At 37.1% G+C, this 25,762-nt stretch overlaps 1 protein-coding gene across 2 annotated transcripts in view; it reads right to left on the bottom strand.

The window, feature by feature from the left end:
- Positions 1–25,762, bottom strand: part of ARHGAP10 (Rho GTPase activating protein 10) — a 138,766-nt gene that overhangs the window by 46,093 nt on the left and 66,911 nt on the right. For both annotated transcript variants that reach the window (XR_008484389.1, XM_054295641.1), the window contains exons 9-18: positions 25,390–25,496; positions 23,658–23,752; positions 20,869–20,950; positions 19,798–19,840; positions 18,424–18,489; positions 12,095–12,169; positions 7,091–7,178; positions 5,836–5,894; positions 3,167–3,272; positions 2,385–2,544 (exon numbers count right to left, since the gene is read on the bottom strand). Coding sequence is in view for 1 of the 2 variants with exons in the window: in XM_054295641.1 (XP_054151616.1) it covers positions 2,385–2,544; positions 3,167–3,272; positions 5,836–5,894; positions 7,091–7,178; positions 12,095–12,169; positions 18,424–18,489; positions 19,798–19,840; positions 20,869–20,950; positions 23,658–23,752; positions 25,390–25,496 (881 nt within the window). In the remaining variant the exon portion in view is untranslated. The remainder of the gene's footprint in view (positions 1–2,384; positions 2,545–3,166; positions 3,273–5,835; positions 5,895–7,090; positions 7,179–12,094; positions 12,170–18,423; positions 18,490–19,797; positions 19,841–20,868; positions 20,951–23,657; positions 23,753–25,389; positions 25,497–25,762) is intronic.

Genomic DNA, 25,762 nt, shown 5'->3' with positions numbered 1-25,762 from the left:
TAACCCAATTATATCTCCTAAAAATGAACAGTGATTCTTGTTCAATAAAGCTATCCACAAAACACATAATGGGAATTGATAGAATTTAAAAATATTTGAGGAATCCTACCCATTTTTTACTGTTCTGCCTACCAGGTTTCTGTATTTATACCACAAGTGCTGATGGCTCCTGCTTCTACAGTTGGAAAGTTTGTTGGTCCTTTCCTTGGCTACAGGGGAAAAGAAATGCCTCTCTGCAGAGTACTAAAGCTGGAAATTACATATGCACCGAGTGTGAAGGGTCAAGTGCACCTCCATCTTGACTCCATCACTCTCCTACAATTCCAAACTTTGCTCCTATCAGCAGAAGCCACTAAAAATTAGCAGAGTTGGAGTAGTGGCTGAACAAAATATTAAAATATTTTAACCCACAACCAGTGACATTTCCTAGGACTTCACCAAGGCTATAAATAAAAATATCTAATGCAAGACTCTCAGAAAGTCTGAAATGCATAGAAATTTAAGATAACAACATAAAATGAATGTTAGACTGGCAATGACCTTGCTTGCCTTTAAAAGTAGGTCCTTGGTCTGCCTTAAACGAAGAAATGTCACTTGTAAAAGCAGCATACTCAGTCGGACTATAAAATTTTTGTAATGCCTCAACACACCTCTGCATTGCCTTTGTTATAAACACACAGAGGTCACACTTGGGGCTGCCTTCCATTTTGGAAGCAGGTCTGGAATGGGAGAGGTTGCTGCAGGCAGACCACTGATGACAAGTTCACTGTTAGAATTGGCAGTGAAATGACAAAAATCCCTTAAAAAAATTATACTCTTCTAGTTCTAAGGAAGGCATAAAACCAAGAAATTATGGAAAATGAGGCAGTATTATACTGATGTACTTTCCATTCCTCGCTTCTCCACATTTGCAGAGGAGCAAGAAAGGCCACTAATGTCTCAAATGTAAAACTGATGTCCAGTTTTAAGAGACATGTGACTGAGCTGGCATGAGAATAGGATGGTGCTAATCTGTGGTGATTTGAATAAACACAACTCAACCTCCACATGTTATTAAAACATCCTGGCTCTGCTTGCTCTCTCTCGACTTCCTTTAATTTGTGTGGTCACCTCAATAGCTTTAAAATCATGAGCTCAACTGCAAGGTTTACTTTCATTTCTAAGATCCAAAATTAATACCATGGCTTACAGCTCTTGGAATATTTATTGCTTAGAACTTGAGCCACATGTGCAGCCCAGTATTTTTCCAACAGAACAATGCCATATCTGCTCAGTGTGCGTGTGAGGACAGCATTACACCCTAAGTCAACTAAGCCAACAAAACCCACCATGTGGACACAGCTATGCCAACAGCAGCTTTGCCCAGCCTGTATCAATCAGGGAGGGAGCATAATTACATTGTCAGAAAAGCCTGAAACATATATTATTTAGAGTAGATAACACTTGACTGAAATAGCCAATTTCAACACTGTTAACATTTAAAGGAAATAACAATTTCAATGCTCTGGGTACTTAAGAAAGCAGAGAGGAAAAAGCACTTCTTGGGATTTTTCCAGATGTGCTTTTTCCAAATATTTTTTTTTTTGACAGCAGGAATTAGGGAGATTCTGTCCATCTCTCAGTACAAAGCACCTTAAACATCCAGTTAGAGAAGTCAACTTAGACACATGGGACTCCCAAAGGAGTACCTAAATAAGGAGACAAGTAAATTACTTTCTCACTATTTTTATTTTTAATTTCAGATCCCAGATTACATGCAGTGATAGCCTGGACGGTACCTTGTACATGTGAGGCACTCTAGTAACTGGCAACTTTAGTAACAGCAGCAACAACAATTTCTATTTTCAGTACTACCTAAAATACAAAGGCTTAAAATAACACACATTCAGCTGAAAACAAAGGAAGTGTTAATACCTGACTCTCTCATAATGCTTTTTACACATAAAATTTAGAGTACAGTAAAGTCTTCTTTTTTACATTGGGAACTCTGAGGTAAAATGAAAACATAAAACAATTAATTCAGACCCTGGTCAAAATACTTGATGGAAGAGCCAGAAATGGAACCTAGGCTTTCTCTTTTCTCATTTTGTATCACTTTTGCTCAGAAAAAAAGCAAATGCAAAATTCACAATGCAAATCTACTGGTGTACTATGCACACAGAAGCACTACCACTGCCATGAAACATGCATTCTGAAATGTAAGTTCAGCTATGAACAGGAATGATTATCAAGGATAAATAACCAAAAGCGTACTGTGTATAGAGAATATTCTTTAGAATTAAACTGTTAGTTTAATGGCATGCCTAATTCCATGCTTAACCCCAATAAGGCTAGCAGATTGTTTCAGACAATGCTCAGAAATCTGAAAATGTAGCAAAACTTACCTTCTCGTGATTTTCTATCAGGATTTCAACGACAATATTCTGAAACTTCAGGTCCATGATGGCTGCTACAGTTTCCTCCTGTGGCCTCATTAAGGTTGGTCCAAATACTACCCCTAGGTTTGCCACAGTCATTAGATTCTTCTTGGCATGTTTTGAAACACTTTTTGAAAAGAATTGAAGGAAAAAACAGGAAATGGGTTATGAAAAATTTCTATTACTGCTGGAAATGGCAGTCTATGAATGAAAACACTGCATTTCCTTAATCTATGTTTTAGAAGTTTGTTTTGTGCAAAGTTTCTTCAAATAAAGCCTTACTAAATTCTGGAAAACTGAAAAGCCATTCTTCCAGTGGCAACTTAAAAACAAAACCAGTCTCTTACGGAACTTAAATATATAAAACACGCTTAGCCTTGGACCAGGGCAAGTGTGAAACCAACTTAAATTTGCTAACAGATCTCCACTATTCCCTCTGCCAGAATTTGCGAAAAGAAAGTATAGTGTTCTCTTTCTCACTTCAATCAAACCCTCAGCTGCTGGCAGGACTGCTAAAGTAAATACTTCTATGGCTTCATTAACGTCTTAGATTTCTGCCTTTCCCGCCAAAATATGCACAGCGTGAGTCAAATGTCTCGTCTGCCTTTGCACGTTTGGCTCTTGGGGCTGAGGATGACAGCATCAAAATGGGCTTCAGCTCCAGCCACACTTCACTAAAGCCCTTTGTAGCTAAAGAAAGGTAAAGACAGGAATTCTGACAAGGTAGGAAAGCAGGTCATAGCACTCACTTCGCTAAATGTTTCACCAGAATTTCCAGCATCTCTTTGTTCTTTTCTGGGAGTTTGTGGACCAAGAAGTGAACAGCATTGACTCGAGATTCCGGACTCCCACTTTCTATGGGATACAGAAATAAATATCTCAAAAAAAATTAAAATAAAATAAGATCCACAGCAACATAAACCTTCTCCCACCCCTGCATGGAAACATACTGCACACACTTCACTTCACCACTTATGTGTCTCCAAACATAGCAACACTGAACATATGTGCTTGTTTTCATAAGTAATATTGTTCTCGAATTATCATCTTATTTACTTATTTTGAGAACTTGTCTTTCAATCCACCTGTAAAAGGATGCCTTTGTTCATCTATTTTTAAGTCTGACAGATGCAGTTATTGTTTTGCTGCATTGCATCCGTGTGCTTAGAAATACACTGCAAGGTGAGCAGCGATGTTACTGGGTGCCACAGAGAGGAACTGTACTGCCTTCCACTTTAGCATCATTAACTGATTGCCCTCATGATTAGAACTCAGTTTTTTTGGTACTGTGCACCTAATGATACTGCATTTAGGCAACCTTGCATTGGAAACTGCAAGCAGATCCAAATGCTTAGAAAACCTAATGACCTCTGAAGACACAGAAGAATAAACATGCAAAAAACCCTACAGAGAATACTATGACAAAGGTTCTGAATAACAATGGCATCTCTAGTACAGTACAGAAATATAGATAAGCAAATAGCTTTTATGTTTGTCTGTTGCATATCAAATTGAATAATTTTGACCCCTACAGGTTTCATTGTACACAGATGAAAACAAGAACCGGTAAAAGATGAAAATAAACCATCTTCCTACTTCAAGTTGCATTAAATCACAAAATTACATCTCTGTAGTGGTTATAATGAGAGGAATGGAAGCATTTTTATTGCCTATAATAATACTTACTGGAAAGTGCAGGATGAGAAAAATTTATACATTATTCTGAATGCAAAAATTTTTGACATGAGGACCACTGATCAGATCCCATTTTTCTCTAAGGCAACTGTGTTTGCTAAGTGTATTGTCTACAAAACACCACCATTTCTTCAGATTCATCTGTGCATAATGCTTCAGATTTATTTTTCTTTGCATATTGCTGTAGATTTTAGGGCTGTATTTTATTCTTTTGCAATGAATACCCCTGCACAGATTGCAAGAAAAAAGGCTACCAAAAAGCAAAATGTTTAATTTCTAGTGAGCTACTCAAAATTCTCATGGAAAAAATAGGTCTTCTTTAAAGTGAGACTATTTTGTGTATATGTGAGATCACAAATTCTAATTAAAGAATGGCTAAACAATTTAATTACAAGATACAGTCGAAGTTCATATTATTTCAATCTATACTGATATGCATAAAGAGAACAAAATTGAAGGAAAACCTTTTAATTTTGGCTCCTCCTCCAATGGTTTCAGGGAAAAGGATACTCCATGCTATTTCCAGTGTTGGTTTTTTATAGCCAACATAGGAAACAACACTGACTACCTATTTTTGAGCATACTGTAACTCAGATCTGCAATGTTGACCGAATTTCCCTCCCCAGAGGCAACTCCTTTACTAAGCTGTTTACTACTTATGAACACTGTACTGTCTCAAACATGTAACTTAAACTGAATTCCTTTACTATAATAGAGAGACTATAATATAAAGAAAAATAGACCATAAAGAGACTATAATATAAAGAAAAATAAAGTGAGGAAACTGCTGGCAAAACTTCAGAAGTAGAGAAATTATTTTAACACTTTCCAATACAAACATGAAGACTCACCACATAGGTAAGGAGTCAACTTTTGTTTAAGCACTTGCCTGCTAGCATGTGCTTTGGCAACGAATTTCCCGAGCTAATTCTCATTTTGAATTAAGGACCAGAAGAAAACACATTCTGCAGTCCTGGAAAGTCATTATAGCAATCTGAAGATGATAAAGCAATTGTCTCAAAGTTTATTTTAATTTTGCTTTCCACAGTTTGCCAGACGTGCAACAGGCTGGAAAGAAAATCAGCTAAATATCTGTTTGATACTTTGCCAAAAATTTTCTTACACAGTTTCCCTCTATCCTCTTCCAAAAAAATTCCGTGTACACTAGATACCATACAACTGAGCTACAAATGCTGTTGTGTCTTCTCCAAGTCTGTATTTGAACTGCCACAGTGTAATCTGGCCTGCTCTTTCCTTTCTTCTAATACATGAGGAACACTCAAGCCAGCCTACACACAGAGCTAGCAAGGCACTGAAAACAAGGGTCAGGCAGCTGTGCTTTGAGGACTGCAATGAGCTCAAATGAATGTACTTTCCTTTGCTAAGCTTCATACTCTTTATAAATGTAAGGCAAAAAAAAAAAAAAATCACAGATTAAGTGGATGCTTATCATTATGCAATTAAGATAATAAGAATAAATGTTTACACTGGCTATCCAAAAGTTTTTCCATAAAAGTAAAAACTGTGCTAGGCAGTCATATTATATGTGACACACACTGGAATTAAATACTGATTAAAACATTCTTAAATCATTTATTATTTCTTGTTCCTGTATTTTTACTGGGATGAAGCATTTTTCAGGAATTGCATTTGCAGAGTGCTCCTGAGGTCACAACAGCACAACAACAAAAGATTTCTATTTAAACTACAGTCATGTATTTACTGGCAGGAACGATGAATTCTCCATGCAACTCGTATGTCATCAGTGGCTCTGGAAGGCTTCTGCAAAACAAGGATGATATAATAAATTTAACTGTATTTTCTTCTAGCTGCATTTACTCTAATCAGGAAGCCTTTTTAACATTCAGTAGCATAACCCTCCTACTGGAAGCAACCATTGTTACAAAGGAACTTGAATTCAGTGATTTATAGAACAAAAGGAAAAATTGGTAATATCAGGAAAATAAGCCTAAATGCATCCATTCACCTTCCATGAGCTGAAATGATGCCTCTATCATAAGATACCTTTCCAGTTTCAAATCAAGATTGTACACAAATATTATGCAATTCATTCTTTATTGTCATTCTTAGCATTTGAAAAGTGCTAAGTTAATGCCTTACTGGAAAGACACCAAGGTCTTAACAAAGACCACCACCACCACCAGAGTTAAAACCATTTATTATATTGACTTTACTGATGCTCATGAAATATTGCATATCTGAGTAAACACTCAGATGGGAAATACTGTAGGGGATAAATACTTTATTGTGTACACTTATGCTTTTTTTTAATACTTTCCTATACTATGCAAGAGTTGTTTCCTTAAGATACTTCTGCAGCACTCATTGATAGTGGTTGTAATAATATTTTACTTATTAAAAATAGCAGATTAAAAGTACAGTGTGTTACACTAGAGATGCACAAAAGTGTGACATTTTATGTTCTTAGGCAATTTAGTAAAATAGCTTTATTAGGAATTGGGAAAGCCATTTGAATAGCAAACAAATTTTAAATTCTAATTTAAAAATTTTGACACTCAAAATATTATTACTATTCCACACAGAACATCAGAGAACGGGTCAGAAGGAAAAGAGGGAAATATTAAAAATTGTGCAGCCTTCTCCCTTTTCATTTCACCACACAAACACAAAAAGTAAACAAATTTTAACAATCTTAGCCAACTTTCAGCAATGATTCTCAGCAAGTTAAGTAACACTTCAGATTTCTGAACCATCAGTGAAACACTTCTGTGTCTAACACCAAAGTGTTTGGGGGCTAGTCTCATATGAACATGAGTATTAGTGCTGATGAAGAATTTTGCTTCCCCCAAAACAAATAACAAACATGGTATTTGTACAAAATGAGCTCCTATTCCAAAACATAGCAAAACTAGCTAGTGCAGCTTAACATACTGCATAGGAGAATAAAATTAAGAACTTATAATCTAAAAAACCTAATTAACAAGAGACAGCCTTACCGCAGATACTGCTTCATAGCACTAGTAATTGTCTTCACTTCCCAATCTACAGAGTTTTCCAGGTCAACTTCATTGCAGGTTTTTGAATCTAAAAAATAACCAGAAAGACAAAAGGGACATGAAAAAAGGGAATTCTAAATCAGTATGAGTTACATGAACAGCAACACACTGACTTTCAATACTACGTGTTTGCTCACATGAGCACAGAAGCAACATCCTTTTTATTATTATTCAGTGATATGAAGAAGACCAAATATCCAAATCTGTTTGTAAATTCCATGTTCATATTTTTTTATTTAAACTATTTACTGATTTTTTTTTTTTTTTAATGAGGGATTAAAAACCACCCTCATGTAAAAAGATCTCTATAGCAATTGAAATTTTCACACCTCTAATTAAACAGAGAGATGTTCACAAACACAGAAAGATGTACAAAAACAGTTTAGGGAAAAAAGAAGAATTTATCTTTTACTCTTTTCTTTCTTATTTAAAGTGATAAATTGTTTCCACAGTTTTTCTTGCAAACTGTTGATGAGAACGGGTAAAGTGCAGCACGACCCTCTGCATTGTGTGGGAATTTTTTAGGAGCTGCTTCCAAAGTAGGAAAAGGAGTCTTTGCTAATGTTTGCCTTACTTTACTAGTTTTAGCCACTGGACAAGAAATACTTGTTTGTTTGACCATTTCTCAGGACCACAGAGCTCCCACCTTCTCCCAGGTTAGTTGGGGGAGCCTTGGAACAAGACAGACCAAACCAAAAGGTTTGTCTGATTTACCCATCAGGTTGAAGACTTTTTGACAGACCAAAAACAACACAGCACACTGGAACATTTTGCAATCAAAAAAAACCCCTTTTGGCCTCAAAACAGGAAGCCATAGCTACCTGACACAAGAGGAGAGCATATGTATATGGCCAGCCTAGCCCTGTGTGTTTGCTGATTTCCTGTGATTATTTACTGCCACATGTTTCTGTCAGTCACTGCAGTGGCTGATGCAGATTACGTGTGGACCCGTTCATACAATTCAGAATTCATTTGTTACTTGGCTTGTCAGACAAATGACAGACACATTTAAAAAATCAAATTAGGATCCCTGATTAAAGGTGCAGTCCTTTTACTGGGACGAAATAATTTTGTTCTAAAAGCTGTGCCAAGCAATTATTTCTGTAACTGAATATTCTCCCTCATTATATCAATTATTTAAATCTCATTTTAAAATACAGGTCAGATAACATTTTCTAGCAAACTGTTACTAGCCAACCACCACCCAAAATACTCAGGATTGTCTCAAATATAAGGTTCTTTTTTTTTTTTCATTTTAGCATGCTACTTGTTTCCATGTTCAAATTCTCTTTTTCAAGAAGAAAATTTGTCTCCTGAATTAATTAAATAAAAAACTGCCATCACATCAGAAGCTACAAAATCTATGGGGGTTTTGTTACTAAATCACTATGTAATATCCAGTTTTAAAATAGCTGCTTCATAATCATCAACCTCCTTTACATTCAAAGTATGCACTCTGTTCATTGAAATTTGTTGATGAATTTTGGGAGGAAAACAACAGGCATCTGAATTCCAAAGCGAGCCTCTTAAAATAAAAAATAGAAAGTATTGTTGAAACATTTCATTATCTCTTGGAGGGAGAAAAAAAAAGAAACAGCCCTGCTACAAACCCCTGGTTCGACTGTAGAAGCCATTAAGATTTAAAGACATTTTCTTCATTTTTGGTTTGGCATTTGCTTTACATTGCTCTGTGCCCTTCCACCCAACAAATTTCACTATTCCTGCTCCATTCTCCTCCTCTAATTCAAACATCCATTTTAAGTAAGAACTGGAACTTGAACCAAATTTCAAGAAATTTTTAGTCTAGCTTTTTTCATGCTACTTGTTCATGTAACAGCCACGGTGCACTCAAGGGCAACTTTATGCCTGTAAAACTAACTGTGCATGTTTAAGGAACAGCTTTTGACAGATCAGCTCTAAATTTTATGCAAATCTTTCTGACAATAAGGGAGCCAGAGCTTATAAAAACTGTCCAGTTCACTAAGTTGGTTAGGAGGAGACTCTCTTTGCTTTCATATGCAATATGCCCACTGTAGATGTGCATGTATATTGTCATTTACTGTACAGAAATTAACAAGGAATTCCATGCCATTGTTTTGAAACCTGCTAGTTCTGGGAAGGCAGAAGTACCCGAAAGCTTCCTGCTACATGTGATATCTGGTATTTTTCACACCAGACAGCATCAGAAATCAAACCTGAACTCATCAGACGAAACTGCAAGTGCTCAGCAGCCCCTTCCCACAGGCAATGGTCCCTGTGAAAGCTGATCCATGCAGTGGCTTGTACAAAATCTGTGGAACAGCATGTAGGGAATGAGGCACCTCAGATCTATAACACCAATCATCGATGGAACAGGAACTGGACCCTGATGCTCTTCCAGAACTGAGACTCCTGACAACTCACACTGCAGTGCTTGGAACACATTTCCATAATATTGGAAGTTCTAGCTTTCTATCCCTGTTTACAGTGAGGTATTTGGTTAATTTAACAGTTTCCCTTAAAATGTAGAAAAGTGTTTTCCTCACCAGATGCCTCCCTTTAAATTTAAACAAGATCATTGCTGCAAAATAGCACAGCACCAGTTACAGGTATCTTCATGGACTAAGTTAATTGTAATTTTTTTTTCTAAATCGAATTATGTATTTGATTGCTAAGCTTTATTTTGCAGAGACTTAGCTCCACTAGATTTTTGCATTACAGCTGAAAATCTATGCATTCATAGTACTAGAAAAGCATATGTTGGTCTTCTCATACTCTTAACTCTCAGTCTACTTTCCAAAATTCTACAGAAAATAATCTGAAAAAGAGACAAAACTACAAAAAAAAAAAATTACATCCCTGGTTACCATTTGGAAGACTCTTTTCACACAAGGCCTTTCCAACTGTGAACTTCATGGTCAGTGATAGGTAGCTTAAAATACTTTGAAATCTTATCAAACATTTTAAAATACAGAAAGTTAATATGAGTTTTTTATGATTCTGAAAAATCTTTCATATAAAAGGGTATCTAAAAGTATGTCCAGAGACAAAGGATTAAAGATTAATCAGTCATTTTAAATTCTCTGTACCACTGTATGTCAAAAAGGAACCCTCTTTGTTCTCCTCTGAGGACAGATAGATAAAGAGCAGAGATAGAATCACTTTCAACAAATCATCAGAAAAGAGCACCTGCCTGCACCCTAACTTTTTCCTGTTCAGTATTTTGCCTCATCTTGATACCACTGTATTCTTCCTTTGCCAAATAAATATATGAAACTTGGGAATGAAAAAAAAATGTTCCTGATTCTAAAAAGTAACTAAAAGCAGATGCTGGAATCTCCAGTAAACTCTTCCAGCTGCTACTGAGCCACTGGCAACCTGAATCTATTTAATTTGGATACCAATAATGGCAGCAAGGAAAATCTGCCTGCCAGACCTGCACGCCCAAGCTAAGCCAGCAAGAACAAAACTGAAAAGCATCTTGTGATATCAAACACATTTAATCAAGGCTCTCTGAGTGACAGCACGTCATTCTTCCCATGGTCAATGGCTAAAGATGGTTATTGCTTACTGAGGCTAACCCCAACACAGATAAACAACTATGAAAATCTGTTATAGATCAGTCATTTTTATTAATCCCAGTTTGTATTTCCAAAAAGAGCCTTTTTTCTGTAATACTTTAAAGGTTTACTAATGGAGTACTTCAGGGTGCTGTTAATATTGATTAAAGTAAGACATCATAAATTAATATTTAGCAAGGTCATTATGACAGATTGATATGACATGCAGGTCCTCAAGTCTCAAGATGTCTTATCATTTCTGAGGAGACAGGCTGTTTGAAAAAATAAAGGAAGGAAAAGAAAAAGTCTTACAGGTGGCACTGAACTGACAGCAGCATATAATATAAAAGCGCTTTGTCATTCACATAATGTCTGGGGTAATGAAATGAATTCACTTTCTGGCTTCCTTCAGTTTGCAGTGCCAAAGAACACTGTGTTATCAGCACAGATGGAGCATGCATGGTTCTGGAGAAGAGCCTGGTGCAAACTGCAAACAAGCTTCTTTGCATACCAATGAATCCCTGAGAATCAGACCTTTGCTGTCAAGTGACAGGTTTGGAAGCTCTATAAAAATGAACTAATCCCAGTGGTCTTGTCTGACTGCATGTACTGTCAGTGCTCAGGACAAGAAATGGGGGAACATGGCACATTCTGCAGTCATGGCTACTACTTTGGTGAGAGATGAGGGACTTCATCCAGGTGCCATATTCATATTTCTCTCTTTTTCCCCACCCGCAGGGACAGCACAGTGGCAAGAGAACTCCAGTCACTGGAATTAAAGATGCATCAAAATTTCCAGAAAGAAAAGGGAGAAAAAATTTTCTGCAAATTATTTTAGCTAACTGGGTATAAAAGAGCCTAAGATGTTTAAGTTTACAAAACCAAATCCTTTCTCCATCTGTCTCCTGCCTCGACACACAGTTATTATTAATACATTTATCATATCCCTCCTCTTTAACCAAATAGCTCTTTAACAGTAGGCTTAAACTAACTGTCTTATTTTGCACAGTGATCAACTACAGATACATGGGCGTGTACACCAGTACATTCCAGACATGGGAGAAGGAAGGTAGAAACTTCAAACAATGAAGCAACCAGCTTCAAACATCCCTGACTTTGGTATTTTGAATTTTCTGATCAGATCCTTCAACTTAGGCTGCTTTAACCCACTTCCATCAACCTTGCACAAAGCACAATCTTTGCTCCTACATATGTCTCATAGCAGTTCTTAATTTACTCATACCAACTAATCCAGGTCTTTCTAAAGTAGGGAAACTTACAATGACATGGTGATTATTTGCATGCACTAGAGCAAACTATTGGAAGGTACTTTAAAAACTAAATATTGACAGTAAAACAACATGAAATAAAATATTGAAAAAATATTTGTAAAATGGAGGCATACCCATCAACAAACTCAGAAGTCTCTGGACCTTTGAACTCACCCCCACAACTCTGTACAATCCTTGGTCATTTATACCTATTATGTAAAAAAAAAAAAAAAAAATCATGAGATCAACCACAGTCAAATTTAGCGTTAAAATTTTTGCCTCAGGCAAGAAATTATCTTCAAAGACAGAGAGACTACATAGTATTAACAGTTCCAAGAACAACATTATAAATGAAGAATCCTTTTGTTACTCTGTTTTTAAGGTAAGTTCATGTTATATTTTGATAAAGATTTCATGTACCTCAATTCCACTTCCGAAACTGAGAGAAGAAGCAAACAGGGACAAAGCTTTACTTGAAAATAAATAAATAAATAAACCACTGACTAATTTCAAATCTTTTAAATTGCACTTTGGGTACATCAACAGCCACATTCTAATAATGTAGGAACTGAACACACAATGCTAAATTAAGATTTCTTCAATAACTTTAACATTTCTTTCCCCCCCTGCAATGTGCAGTGACTTAAACACTTTGGATGAAGAAAAACCTAAGCCTATTCCCAGTCCTCAAAATCAGCACTTTTTCAAGTTTATAAATGCTTTCCATTTAAGATACAAGGCCTCATTCCAACCCACTGTGGTCCACATAGGAGTTACATCCAGAGGCACCACCAAAAGCTACTGAACAGTTTTTCTTGGGATGAACAGAGGAGCCATAACCAACACAGTATTTTCAGTCCCCTACTCCCATTCTATATGGACACTGGACCACTTTCCTGGCATTCTCTGTGCCCGTCCATCATCTCACATACATTCACTTCTCTATCCCTTTTCTCCTCCTGCTTTTGCTTTCCATTACATTACTCAGTTTTATCCCCAGGGAAGTAAAATTGTGAATATAAATTGAAAAAAAAAACCAAAAAAAAAGAGAGGGAGAGAAGAGGCAGGGAAGAAAAAGGGCAAAATAAGGTAGTCTATGTCTGCTGCATTGTTTCAGAGCCTAGGCAGTGGGAGGTAAAATACTACAGTACACAGATGTTTGAGAGGCCTCATAATAAGCAGCCATCTACAAACACAATCTACCTTCATAATCACACTGGCCTGGAAGAGTAGAAATGCCACAAAATAGCTGCGTTTCTACTCCAAGGAAATCTTTTCAAATAACAGATTATGTGGTATTCTTATTCAAAATATCCTTCAACAAAGGAAGAATTGTGGAGAATTCCCAGCTTCAATACCAAGCTGTTCCAACAGAGAGAAGGAAAATTAAAACCAGTCATATGAGAAAAAGTTTCTTCCCAAATAAATATTAGATGAAGCATGTAAAAATCATTAGCCTTTTAATGAATTACTGTCAGACAGAGACACAATACACAGCAATAATTCTCAATATGGTAGAGGGAACTTGGCATTTTCTACCTCCTCCTCCTGCCTAGCCTTGCTGCATCTTTTCTCTCTTCTCTGACGCCTTCCTCTTCCTCACACAGTCTGCAGCCTCCTTGGCCATCCCAGATTGCTGAGCCTGCTGAACTCCTCCCTGCCAGCACTGCTCCTTCCCCTGTCCCAGGGCTGCAGCTGCTCCTTCCCTTGCTTGCCTCACCTGGGTAAAATTGGCCTTTTATCCTCCCAGGATGCAGGCACTGCTGGAATGGTGCTGAGCCTTGAGCTAGATGCCAGGTTCAGAGCTGGCTCAAATTACCAGAATAAGCCAGATCTCCTTTATTTTATCTGTGCTCATCCAAACACACAACTCAGGAGTATGCTCACAGTTCAGCTGTGCACAAAAGAGTGAACTGAATAAAACCAAAACAGCTATGGGGCTACAACACTGTTTTTCTCAAAATAGGAAGTTATCATCACAACCAAGTAAGGTTTCCAATGATCCCTAGAACAAGTATGGTAGCATGCTATGCACCACTTGGAGACATTAAAAAAATCTCAACAATATAGTCCTTGATACACTCCAAACAAGAATGCACTACAAATCTGTCCTGAGAGCAGCAAATAGTTTCACTTCAAACTTCTCAGAGGTGTCCAGGAAAATTCTGGTACTAAACTAACACCAAGCTTTGCCAGAATGCATCACACTTTTTTTATACAATGTCTTCTACTACTTTCAGTACCACAGAACAAGCCTTCTGCATCATATGCAAGATAAAAAAAACTGAGGAAATACTGTCACACTCAGCTTTTGCTCATCTCAGAAGGTGATTTGTGATTTCCTGTGTTTCTGACATTAAAACTGGGGGGAACCAACTGTGCTGACCCCAAACATACCTTTACAGGCTTTGAAATAATCAAGGTCAAACCACAAAACCTATTCCTCAGTATTAAAAAAGACAGGATAATGCAGAAGTCTCTGGAAAATGGCAGTATTGAAACTATGACAATCCTCCAGCGATAATCATGAGCCTATGATAGAGATTATCAGATAATTGATCAGTTTCAAATTCATCAACCTGAAAAAAGCATAGCTAATTGCTTGCAGACATCAAGGAGTGCAAAGAGGCATTAATATTTCAACATACTTTGAGATGATACCTTTAACCATACTTTCAAATGATGTTTTATTTAAAATATACAAACCTGGTTTGAAACAGTCCTACTTCTGATTTAATCTGCACATTTCAGATCTTCAGCACATCCAACACTGATAATGCTTGGCATTTACAGAACACAATTGACAGGATGACTCACTGCAAGGAACAGCTCCCCACTGCCTGAAATGCTGAAGGGTTCAGACGCTGTGTCTGCCGGCTCAACCACTATTGGCAACCTGGAACGGTAAAGCCCCGCAGCACAACTTCCTTCATATTTACATTATCTCAAGATGTTTGGCTGCCTGATACAGAATTGGCACAGGGACACAGCTTGTGAGGCATGCTTAGAAATATAAGGTATTGAAAGCAAGACAGTAATTTATCCTATTGTAAGCAGGGTACAGAGTAGGCAAGTTTATTTTGCGACTGCATTGTACGTGAGGCTGACACAGACTTGCAATATAGCTGCAAATACAAATTTTTATACCAAAATCCATGGCACAGAAACAGCCATACAAGTGACACTCTAAATTCAAGGTAATGACAGAGGGGTTTATGTCACTTGCAAAGGTTTTCTACTCCCTCTTCACCATGTACTTTCTGCCTGAGGAGCAGCCAGCCTGGTCATGCAGCTCAATGCTGCCATCTCTCTCTGCAGCTCAGATTGGCAGCTCCACCAGTACTAAGCTCAAGACAAATACTGCTCTGGCAAACTTTACCCATCACATCCCCTCAAAAGGTACAACCAGCTACTTGCACACCAGAACATGCACGGAGCCTTTACTAGTGGGGCACACAGCTCTTTGATGCTTCTATAAACACCTAGCCTGTTCTATCATTCTCAGCAGAGAATAATAAATGAAATACTCCAAAGAGAATCCCAAAACGCTCTCTCCAAGACAAAACACAGATGCACATCCAACCAGCACGGTGCTCAGTATGTGAGAGATGGGATGCATATCCTGATGCCTCAGCATGTCCTACCAGAGCATAGCCAACCTCTTGTAAGGCAATGCTGAATCAGAAGCTCACGTGCATTTTAACCAAGATACTGATTTTTGTGCTTCTATTCATTCAGAGCAAATAATTCCCTTCTTGGCTTTATAAAAGGGAACATAACTGAGAAAAAAAAAGATCCAGCCATTGACAAGTTTATGTTCAATATCTCCGTTATGCTCTTCTCTCTCTGAATACCAGACTACTTCTGCTGTGACATGACAAGACTATTCTCAGTTTCCACCCACACTAGACTGTCCTCTCTTCCCACCCACGCCAACCTCACACCCATTATGATTAAAAGAGATAAAAACATGGCACACAAGCACAGTCTCTGAAGAAGCATCTGTCCTGTTTTCTCCTGCTGAATATAACTTGCTTTTGATGTGTTATCATTAAAGTAAAATAACCAAGTAAAGATGGTTTTCAAGGAAAAGTACAGGTAGAAAATTCTGCCACTTGAGAGATGGATTTTCTTTACCATACAACTATGTGACCAAACTCTTTTGAGGCAAACAACTGAATGCTCTCCTGGCCCTCTGTTTGTTTAGCTCAGCAGACATCAGCAGAAGGTCCTTTAGAGGTTTTTTGTTTTGTTTTGGAGTTGTTTACTTGTTTTGGTTTTGAAATGCAGTTGATGTTAAGTTCAGAATCATTAAACAGAAAATCATCAATGACTGCTTGAAATGTAATGGAAAAATCAAGTGGATTGAAACCAAACTAAGTAGATTGTTGAGTTCCTGGAAGGTAGCACCTCAGTTAAATATATCCTTGGAACTCCAGGATGAGAAATATTAATTGAAAAGTGATTTATTTTCTTTCTTGAGTACTCTCTGAAACAAACTTAACAGATCCAAGTCTTTTTCATTGGTAATGACTACCATTCTACTGACTGCACATCTTACAGATTCTGTGTACATAGGGCATAGACTTGGGGAACTTTAATTCTTCCCCAAGTATGTTTCAAGGCAGACCCCACTATGGGGAGAAATGCTGCTACCCCGTGAAAGCTCATAATTTGTCTTGAACAAGAGAGTTACACAAATACTTTGCACCATCTTACATGCCTCTAAATCAAGGCATAAAGGACAGAGTGAACTTAAACCTCCATTCAGTTTAACCTATCCACCCACAGCCCTGAGGGGAAAAAAAAAGGCAACAAAAACCTTTTTTCCAAATAGTCATTTCACAAAGAAAGTGTTTGCATTTTTTCCACAGTTGTGTTCTTGTTTCACTTTTCTTGTAGGGTATCAGAAAAAGGAAAAATTAATCAATCCACAAAGAAAACTATTTGAGCATAGTTATAAATAATAAATCAAAATATAGAAATATAGTATACTCCACACTGTTTATAGTAAGGAGAATTTATGAGGTATTGTAAGGTAACCTGTAACTGTACTATAGGCCAAAAATTAGCCTTTTATTACATGAGCACATGCCACCCTTCTTATTAAATCTGCTTCATTTACTGTAAAGAGAAGATCCAGACTATACTGAGACAGGGTTTTGCAGTGAAGACAACTTATCTGTAGGATGCCAGCTTTATCTGCAATGTTTCCCAGCTCAAATATTCAGATTGTAAATGCCAGTAACTGAAATTTTAAAGTGATGAGACAGGCAAACTTATCTGAAAAAATATTCAAAAGAACAGAATGAACAAATATAACACCAGATAGAGTATGGCCTAATCTGGAATAACATCTTTAATGCATCAGACAGGACTGATACAAAAAGGTCTAAGAGAAAAAGGACTTCAGATACCTCTTGCTGTTTAAATGCAAAATTTTAAGTATGACAAAGGCTGCTTATGTTCCTAATAATATTGTATAGTAAGTGTATGCATGGAAGACACTGTTTTTCAGTAAGATGCTGCACTGACAGCAAGCATGAACCTGCTCTTCTGTTCATCTTATTTAAGCTGGACTGTGATACGCAGAAAAATGTAAGTATTCTGCCCTGTGCAATGCCAGACCTCCAGAAAAAAAAAAAAGATCCAGCTTGTGAAAACTTCTGTGTCCCCTTTGAGAGTAGGAGGGAAAGTCAACAATTTAGGAGAAAATAAAAATGCACACAGAGAAATTATAGCATCTCTTTTAACAAACTGAGAAATATACTGTAACCTCACCTACTTTCAGGCCTTCACCTCTTTTTTTAAAAACCACCACCAAACAAGCGTTTTCTCCACACAATGCCATGTACAATGCAGTGAGCCTCAGCGTGGCTGGTCAGCACACACTTCAGCAGAGCCTCTCCAAAATCAATTCCAAATACCTCTTGAATACTGTCTGCACACCGACCTCTCCTCCATCTCCAATTCTGGAAGTACAATGAGTATATGTAACAATAAATCCTGACAGCATCTTTGTCCCTGGGGTGAAACTAACTCCATGAAAAGTACTTCAACACTTTTTGTTAATCACCTGCCTGCTCAGCTCCTTGTCTTCTGCCTTAAGAGACTGAACAGAAATGAAACACTGAAATAAATTACTCTGTTTGAACAGCAAAGCAGAGGTGCAGGCAATGCCTACAAAACACAACAGGTTTCTCTCAGCTTTTGTGCACAAAAACTGGCTCCCTTTGTCAAGAGAAGTGCCATTCCCCTCTTGTGAGCACTTCTGGCAAACACATTTCTTGAAAGAAAGCCACGCATAAAGGACAGACTGGACAGACTCCTTTCTTGGTCAGTGTAATCAGTGAAATGTCCTCCATGGTAAAGTCTTTTCTAGAGATCTACAGGAGGCTTTACCACCTTCTTCAGCAGACCAGCTGCTTCACCCTCTTCACAAACAGGTTGGGTTGATCATTACCTCGTGTTTCAACAGCACTGATGCACTTTTTGATGATGGCGAACCCTATCTTATCCAACTGTGCACCTACAAAAGAAACCATAAAAAGGGTTGAACAGTTTAAAAGCACCATTACAATTATGTCTTTCACTGAAAATAAGGCTGGACTTAATCATAAAGCTTGTACTTTTGAGGCACAACTATAAATATTCTGAAACTGGAAGAATACATCACTTTTTATAGAGAAATTCTGCTTTTCTCCTTCACGAGCCTGCCTAGCTGAAGGAAAGGCTTGTTCTGGTGATAGTGGCTTCAGTGAATCTGTTCACAGCAGCATCCTTTGAAGAATGGGATCTCTGATTAGTTACGCATGTTGGCAGATGCAAGATGGAATTTAACAGTACTTACTGCAACATCGACAACATCTGAGAGAGTTCACCAAATGGGACAAGGAAGTACTTATGATGAAAAAACATAATTATCAACAGCAGGGCTTTTACTGAGTCCTACCCTCAGCCAAAGAAATTCCCACACTAAAGATACAGGACACATGTATATCATTTCACAGCAGTTAATGATCTGACTACATGAAAGCAGATGCATGAACAGGACAACAGCTGAGCTCCAGCATTCCTTTGTTGTTCCTATCTTACTCTTTTTCTTCACATCAAAACTTCATTTAAAAGCTTATGTTGCAAAACTGCCCTTCCCCCAAACATCTGGCCTTCTTGCTCCTGGGGACCTGGTCTTGTACCATGAAAAGACAAATCTGAGGAAAAATTTCTATTAATAACACCAGGATCCAGCTTGAATCAGCAATTTCAAGGTTTTAAAAAGGCAAGCATAAATTGCCTCATAATCAAAGAAGGATACCTGTTTTCACTCTTACACTTCACCAACAGAAGAAAGCTAATGTTGTGTAAAGAAAGCCATCTTTTCTACTTCCATATTTTGGTTTATATTTTAAATGCAAAAATTCAGCTTTTTTGCTGATCTTTATCTTCAGCTGCAGCTGCTTTTAAAACCATACCTTCACATTCTAACAGAAATGTACACACAATCTGGATTAAGAAATTGTGATGCATTTACATACAAATTCACCCTTGAATCAATTTCAGGTATGAAGCAAATTGGCAAACCAATCAGACTGTTTCTCCAGCTTATGTCCAGTCCTATACAATATGTACTGAGTTCATATGAAAACCTATTAATTAAAAAATTAATTAATTGCTTGTAATTACAAAAATTACAAGTAATATTCAAAACTCAATATTTAAAAGCAAAATAATTAAGGGGGAAAAAGTTCCAAAAGGGGAAAAAAAACCAAATTACCTTTGTCTTTCTCAATTTTAAAACATTAACAAAATCGGCCTTAATGCTAATTCAAATACTTACTTCCCTCTCGCTTTGCATTCGCTTTATTCAAGTTGATGAGAAGCTAACACAAAAAGAGTAAAAAAGACAAATTATTTTAAAGACTTTCATGAAACCAGAAAAAGAAGATACTCTCAATCTCAATGCTCAGTAGGCACAAATACAGCTGATTACAGCCAGAGCACAGCACCACCAGCAGCTCTAATAGCAGGGCCAGAGGTCTGTGCACCCTCAGAACAGATACAGCCCCAGAACTGGCTGTAGCCAGATTACTGAGATTTATGTGCTCCATCTTCCTATGTTTCTCTCCAGGTTAAATTCCCCCAGTTTCAAGGTCATTTAAATTATTAAGAATGTGATGACTCCTGGGACTTATGTTCCAGTTTGGTTTTCCCAGAAGTTTTCAACTTATTGGGGAGTGCAGCTCAGCCAACCTGTCATGGTAATAAACACCTCTGCAAATGAAACCAGACCAATGTAACAATGAGGTCAATCAAACAACTACTGGGGCAGACACGAGACTGTGTCTTTGTCTAGAAAACCCCATCATTCCTGGCCCACAAGACCAATATATTTATCATTGTAAGAATAAATAGTGTGTTTCAATTCAACATTTCAGACCTGTTTCCTGATGAGAGGCAGAAATTAAGCAAATTCATGTACAACCTTAGTCTTATTAACAAGAACTTTTTGATCTGGTTGTAAAGAATAAAATAATAACACCATGTAACTCACTCATGCTAGTTTTGCCACTGGAATGCAGCATGTCAGCATAAGACTAAGTGAACATGCTTATACTAGACATTTTCTACAACACCAACATTATCATTGGGATGAGAAACCATTTGTAAAAATTGATGCTGTCATTACAATGAAAAATTCTCATATCAGCATTAGCAGTTATCTACACTGAGCTTTACCAAGTTACTCATCTCTCCTGAGTTTTATTTCACTTTTATCCTTTATTCATTGAATCTATCATTTTGCAAACTACATAATGCCAGTTTATTAAAGTATAAATGGGATCAGAACGCAGAGGGTGAGAGAATTCCCCACTACACTATAATAGAATATTTTAAAAATTATGCTTACAGCTTCTTTTCCATCCAAGGCTTCCATCCACAGCTTCCTGTCTTCCTCAGAAAATGCCTGCATGGTCACAGGAACTCCAGGCCTGCAAACGTACCAACAACATAAGGTAACTGCATTCATCAACAAGTAAAAAATGCTTTTCAAATTCTATTTCCAACAAGAAGCAAAATTCCATTGTCCTAAAAGACAGGGTTCATTTTCTTTTGCTTAATAACTGAACACTGCCGATCTTGAAAATAAAAGGTATAGAAGTGATACATGCAGTAAGACATAGGGAAAACAGGAGGAAAAGGAAAATTAATGTAATCTGCAAACTATTTCAAATAGCTCATTGTTGATCACCTGCTGATTCCAACACTTGCTGGAGTTACTGAATTTTTTGAATTGTAAATAAACTTGGACTCGCACTGTTGTTAGATGAAAAATGGGATTTGTTAACTCAATATATGATCTTCATCTTTGAAGTAGCAATAATGATCATAGTTTGCAACCATTCAGTTCTTTTCACTAAATTACAGTTCTCAAGGTATCAGAGTATCAACCTAGAAGCAATACATCAAACTCAACATGTGCTGCAAGAAATATCATTTACTTGTCTTCAAAATAAAGTCAAAGGAAACAAAACCTCCTCTCATTGTCCTATACTGGAAAAAATTAAATCTAGGTAGTATTTTAGAAGGATAATGCTCTTTATCAATAAAATAACTTTTTCCTATCCTAGGAGACCTCTGCTCTCTCCTTAAGATTTAAATTTCCCTACATTTGCTTCAAGTCCCCTTCAAGTAAACATGATGGAGAGTACTAAAAACAGAAAAAAGTATCACTTCCCAGAGATTTAACCAGAATCTTAGCACCCTGAGAGCCATAAATATCAGAATTTAAAGAAAATACAGCCATCTCAGCATTCCTTTTGAAAGAAAAATATGAAAATTTTAAGCTAGCTTGAAGTTATGCCCAAGTCACACACAAGGCTGAATGTTTGCTACCTAAAAGTCTTCCCTAAAATTTTACAACCTTTTCTCCTTCCAAAGCACAGTACTGAAGAAAAGCCCATGCCAGCTGTCAATCCCTGTGCTATTTTTTAACTTGGACAGGCTGAGGGATAAGTGTGCCCTGAACTGATACCAAGGAAACAAGCTAATGGCCTGCAGCACAGAACTAATCTCCATGGGAACATCTCAGTACTACACACATATATTATTAAAAGAAAAATGTCTGATATCAAGGTCACAGCAGATCAAATTGTGTCTATTATATCAAGATAGAAAGAGGAACTAGATTGTTCACCCTTTTACCAGAGAAGAGAATGAAAAAGTGTTTTGCAGGATCAAGGAAACCCTGCTCTCCATCCATCTCTGTATTAACTCCAGATACCTCACTGAGCACATGACACACAGAGGGGGACAGACTGACATTTCTCACGCTACTTTTTAGCAGTTTTATCAGACTCAGTTTGAAATCTGTTATCCCTACTGACCAATGAATACACTGACCCAAGAGGAGCTGATGTCTGGAGAGCATATCTTTACATCCTTTCATACTGTTAGGACATAGCATTAGAATAGACAAACCCCATCCTCCTCAACTCAAAAATGCAAGTTCAAACCATGCTGTAGAGTGACAAAAAACATCACCTGAGCTCTAAATGAGCATCTTATCATCTGCCATGTGGGCTACAAGTTTTCTGATGCAGTGGGAGTTTCACATCCCATTGCTTGTTGTAGGAATGAACATGCCTCTGGCCAGTCTGACTGGTCACACAAGCTCAGCATAGATTCTGATTAAAGTTTGAGCACATAGTCACAAACATATCTGCAGATCATGAGCAATCACAGGACAGGGGGACCTGAGAGCATTAGCCCTACTGCTTTTGAAGTGAAAAACACTAAGAATCTGATGTAAAAAAAAAAACCAAAAGCCCACAACACTTGAAGACCTACTATATTATAAGTTAGCATGTGGTTAATTGGTGTAAGGAAGGAGCAAACATATAGACTAAAAGGAGTTTAGAGGGGGTGGATGAAAAAACTCAGCAGCAATTCCCTAACTTATATCTAACATTTAATTCCAGATACAATCCATTTTTGCACCAAAGGAATGCAGCATTAACATGGCCTAATTTATTTGGAATACCTTATGAAGTTGGATATACCCTCACCTTCATAAATGAAGGAAGACTAGAACACTACTGAAAGACAGTGTTTGTCAAATTTTGAGGTCCTTTAGAGAAAAAGATTAGCAAGACTTTTCTTTAGAAATAGAGCAACAAGTGGTGCTTCAAAAAGACAGTGGCAACAATACTCAAGATGCAGTGGATGATTATACCAGGCACAAGAAGCCTTAAAATCCCAATAACCTTATTTCAATCTGAAAATGCAGCATATCTCCTCAGCAACCCACGATTTTGGAACACAGAAGTGACAATGTGGTCATGACTACATAAATTATTACTGCAACCAGTCTTTCACTATAGCTGTATGTACTTCAACCTAAGCCATGTTTCTTCACTATGATAACTCATAATAGTTCCTCTTAACTCTGTCTGTGCTTTTCTTTAGCATGAGCTCAGGCAATGTCTACATTTCAGTTCAGTTCCTCTCTGTTTTTGCAACACACAGGTGAGGTAAAACCCAGTGAGCCATGACAGTCCTTGCCTGCTCCTCCAGTGACCATTCCCATTGGAACTCCAACTGAGGATTGAAGAAATCAGAAGAAAAGGCAACAGTAATTGCGCAGTAGTTTTAATTACTACTTAAAAGAGCTTTTCCTAGGGTGCTTCACAAGCTTACCTGTCTGAAGCTTCTAAGTCAAAACAGAATCGCCTGTCTATTGTATCTGCATTTCTTTTGGTACAATATGCAAGGACAAAGAGTTCCGCATCACCCTGTGAAAAGAAAGTTTTTATAAGCTTGACCCAGTTCTTGTAAGTTTTTATAAGCTCCAGTAAGCCAGCTGTACAAGGCAAGTAAGGTAAATTTATATTAAATGCAAAAGCTACACTGAAAACTGACACTTGCAAAAGAATCTGCCCATGTTTGCAGTTCACTTTTCTACACAATAACATAAATTCTATGGTCATTTCTGGGACATAAATCTAAAAATATTGAGTCCCCTTCAGTTGGTACTTTACAGAATGACTCAACACCACAGTAAGTTAAACTAACAAAAATATTTTGCACTGGTTACAATAGAAACAATCAAAGAGCTTTTTCCCATTTTATGTCAGCCACAGTGATTTCCATAGTAAAGGCCATAGTAAAAGCTACACCAATGAGAACAAAGGAAGTGTTCTTTACCATCTGTAACATATCTTACAGAACCAATTCTCTCTTTCTTCGAGACCAACACCAGGATCTTATTTTACCCAGGAATCACAAACTCATCTGTGAATGCTGCCTGAGTTGTACCACATTAAATTAACTGCACATTTTAATTATTTCTTGTCTTATTCAGCATCTCCAGACATAGAAGGCTGTCACTGAAGGAGGAACTGCAGGGATTTCCAAATGGGAGATCTTTTAATACAGCAGAAATGGCTTCATAGGTATTTTAGAATGCTGAATGCTCAGTCACACATACTATATACTATACAAGCTAAAATGGCTTATTACAACTACAGCAAATTAGGATAAAAAATTCATAGACGTACTGAAGTGATTAAGGAAACCAAATACCACTAATTTTCAGTACATCAGGTTTTCCAAAGCTTTTGAAAGATTCTTCCAAATTCAATATATTCGTAAATACACAGACTCCTCAAAATTATGAAAGTCATCTCTCCTCTGCTGAAACTAATAGGATATAATAACTTGATAAAATTCCAACAACATGATCTCCTAACCAAATTTGAAGGCAGGGCATGCATTTACAGGCATATTGACTCAAGCCTTAGTTTCCAGATTCAGATATCATTTTTCTTTGCAACAAAATGCATTTTATCCCTATCAATACATTCATTTTATGTGTCACATTTAAAGGTAATAAATTCCCAACTATTTCAGTAGTTTAGCCATTTAAAGATAAACAAAGTCTTGGGTCTTGAATATTTCAGATGCTTTTAAAGATAGGTGAAATTACATTCAGTTATCAGTACAAACTCTATTCCTATCCACTTTTCTATTTCCACTTCTAGTATTTAAATCTCCAAAAGAAAACTCTGAGTAATTTAATAAAGAAATTTCTAGGTCTGTTATGTTTTCCTGATTTATATTTTAGAAAGTTAAGGACCTCATAAACAAGATTCTAAATGGTGAAACATTCCATGTTATCTGTGCCAGGTCCTCTTCTCTCCTAAAAGGATGCAACTGAAAAGTCTGGAGAATTCTATTAATAACTTAATAGAAGGTTAATGTCCACTACTTTAGGTTAATGTCCTTTAATGGCAGACTGAATTGCTGAAGGAAAGATTCAAAAAAGGGGCAAGGAGGGTAGAGGGGAAAAGTACTTGACAAATCTTATCTGACACATTCTCTGATCTTAATACAGGACAAGTGTAAGAGTAGAATACATAAATATACATACAAGTTTCCCTCCTGATCTGTGCTCAAATGGTATCATGGAAAACTTCTTTGTCTCTTTCCTGTACATGCAATAGTGCTTCACCCAACTGGAACCAAAGGGAGCAGGCCCTACATAACACAAAAGCAATAAATAGTATGTACTTATTCCAGTTTCTGCTTTCTAAAATGATATTTAAGAGCCCTAGTTAATTCCTAATAATGCAGTATTTAAAGCAAAGGTACAAATTAATAATATTATAGATCATACCTCATACTAATGTTAGCCACTGCTTATTATTCTAAAATGCAATGCATGTTGTACTTCACTCTTATGCTTAATGACAAATGGAAAGAATTATTAATGTATCTTTCTCTCTCTATTACAGACAAAATAT

The sequence above is a fragment of the Melozone crissalis genome, unplaced genomic scaffold (genome assembly GCF_028551555.1).
Source record: "Melozone crissalis strain CALT ecotype California unplaced genomic scaffold, PUWL_Pcris_2 ptg000006l_1, whole genome shotgun sequence".
In the NCBI taxonomy this organism is placed as follows: Eukaryota; Metazoa; Chordata; class Aves; order Passeriformes; family Passerellidae; genus Melozone; species Melozone crissalis.
Note: the sequence above shows the minus strand (reverse complement) of the source record. Positions and strands in the feature narration are given on the sequence as shown.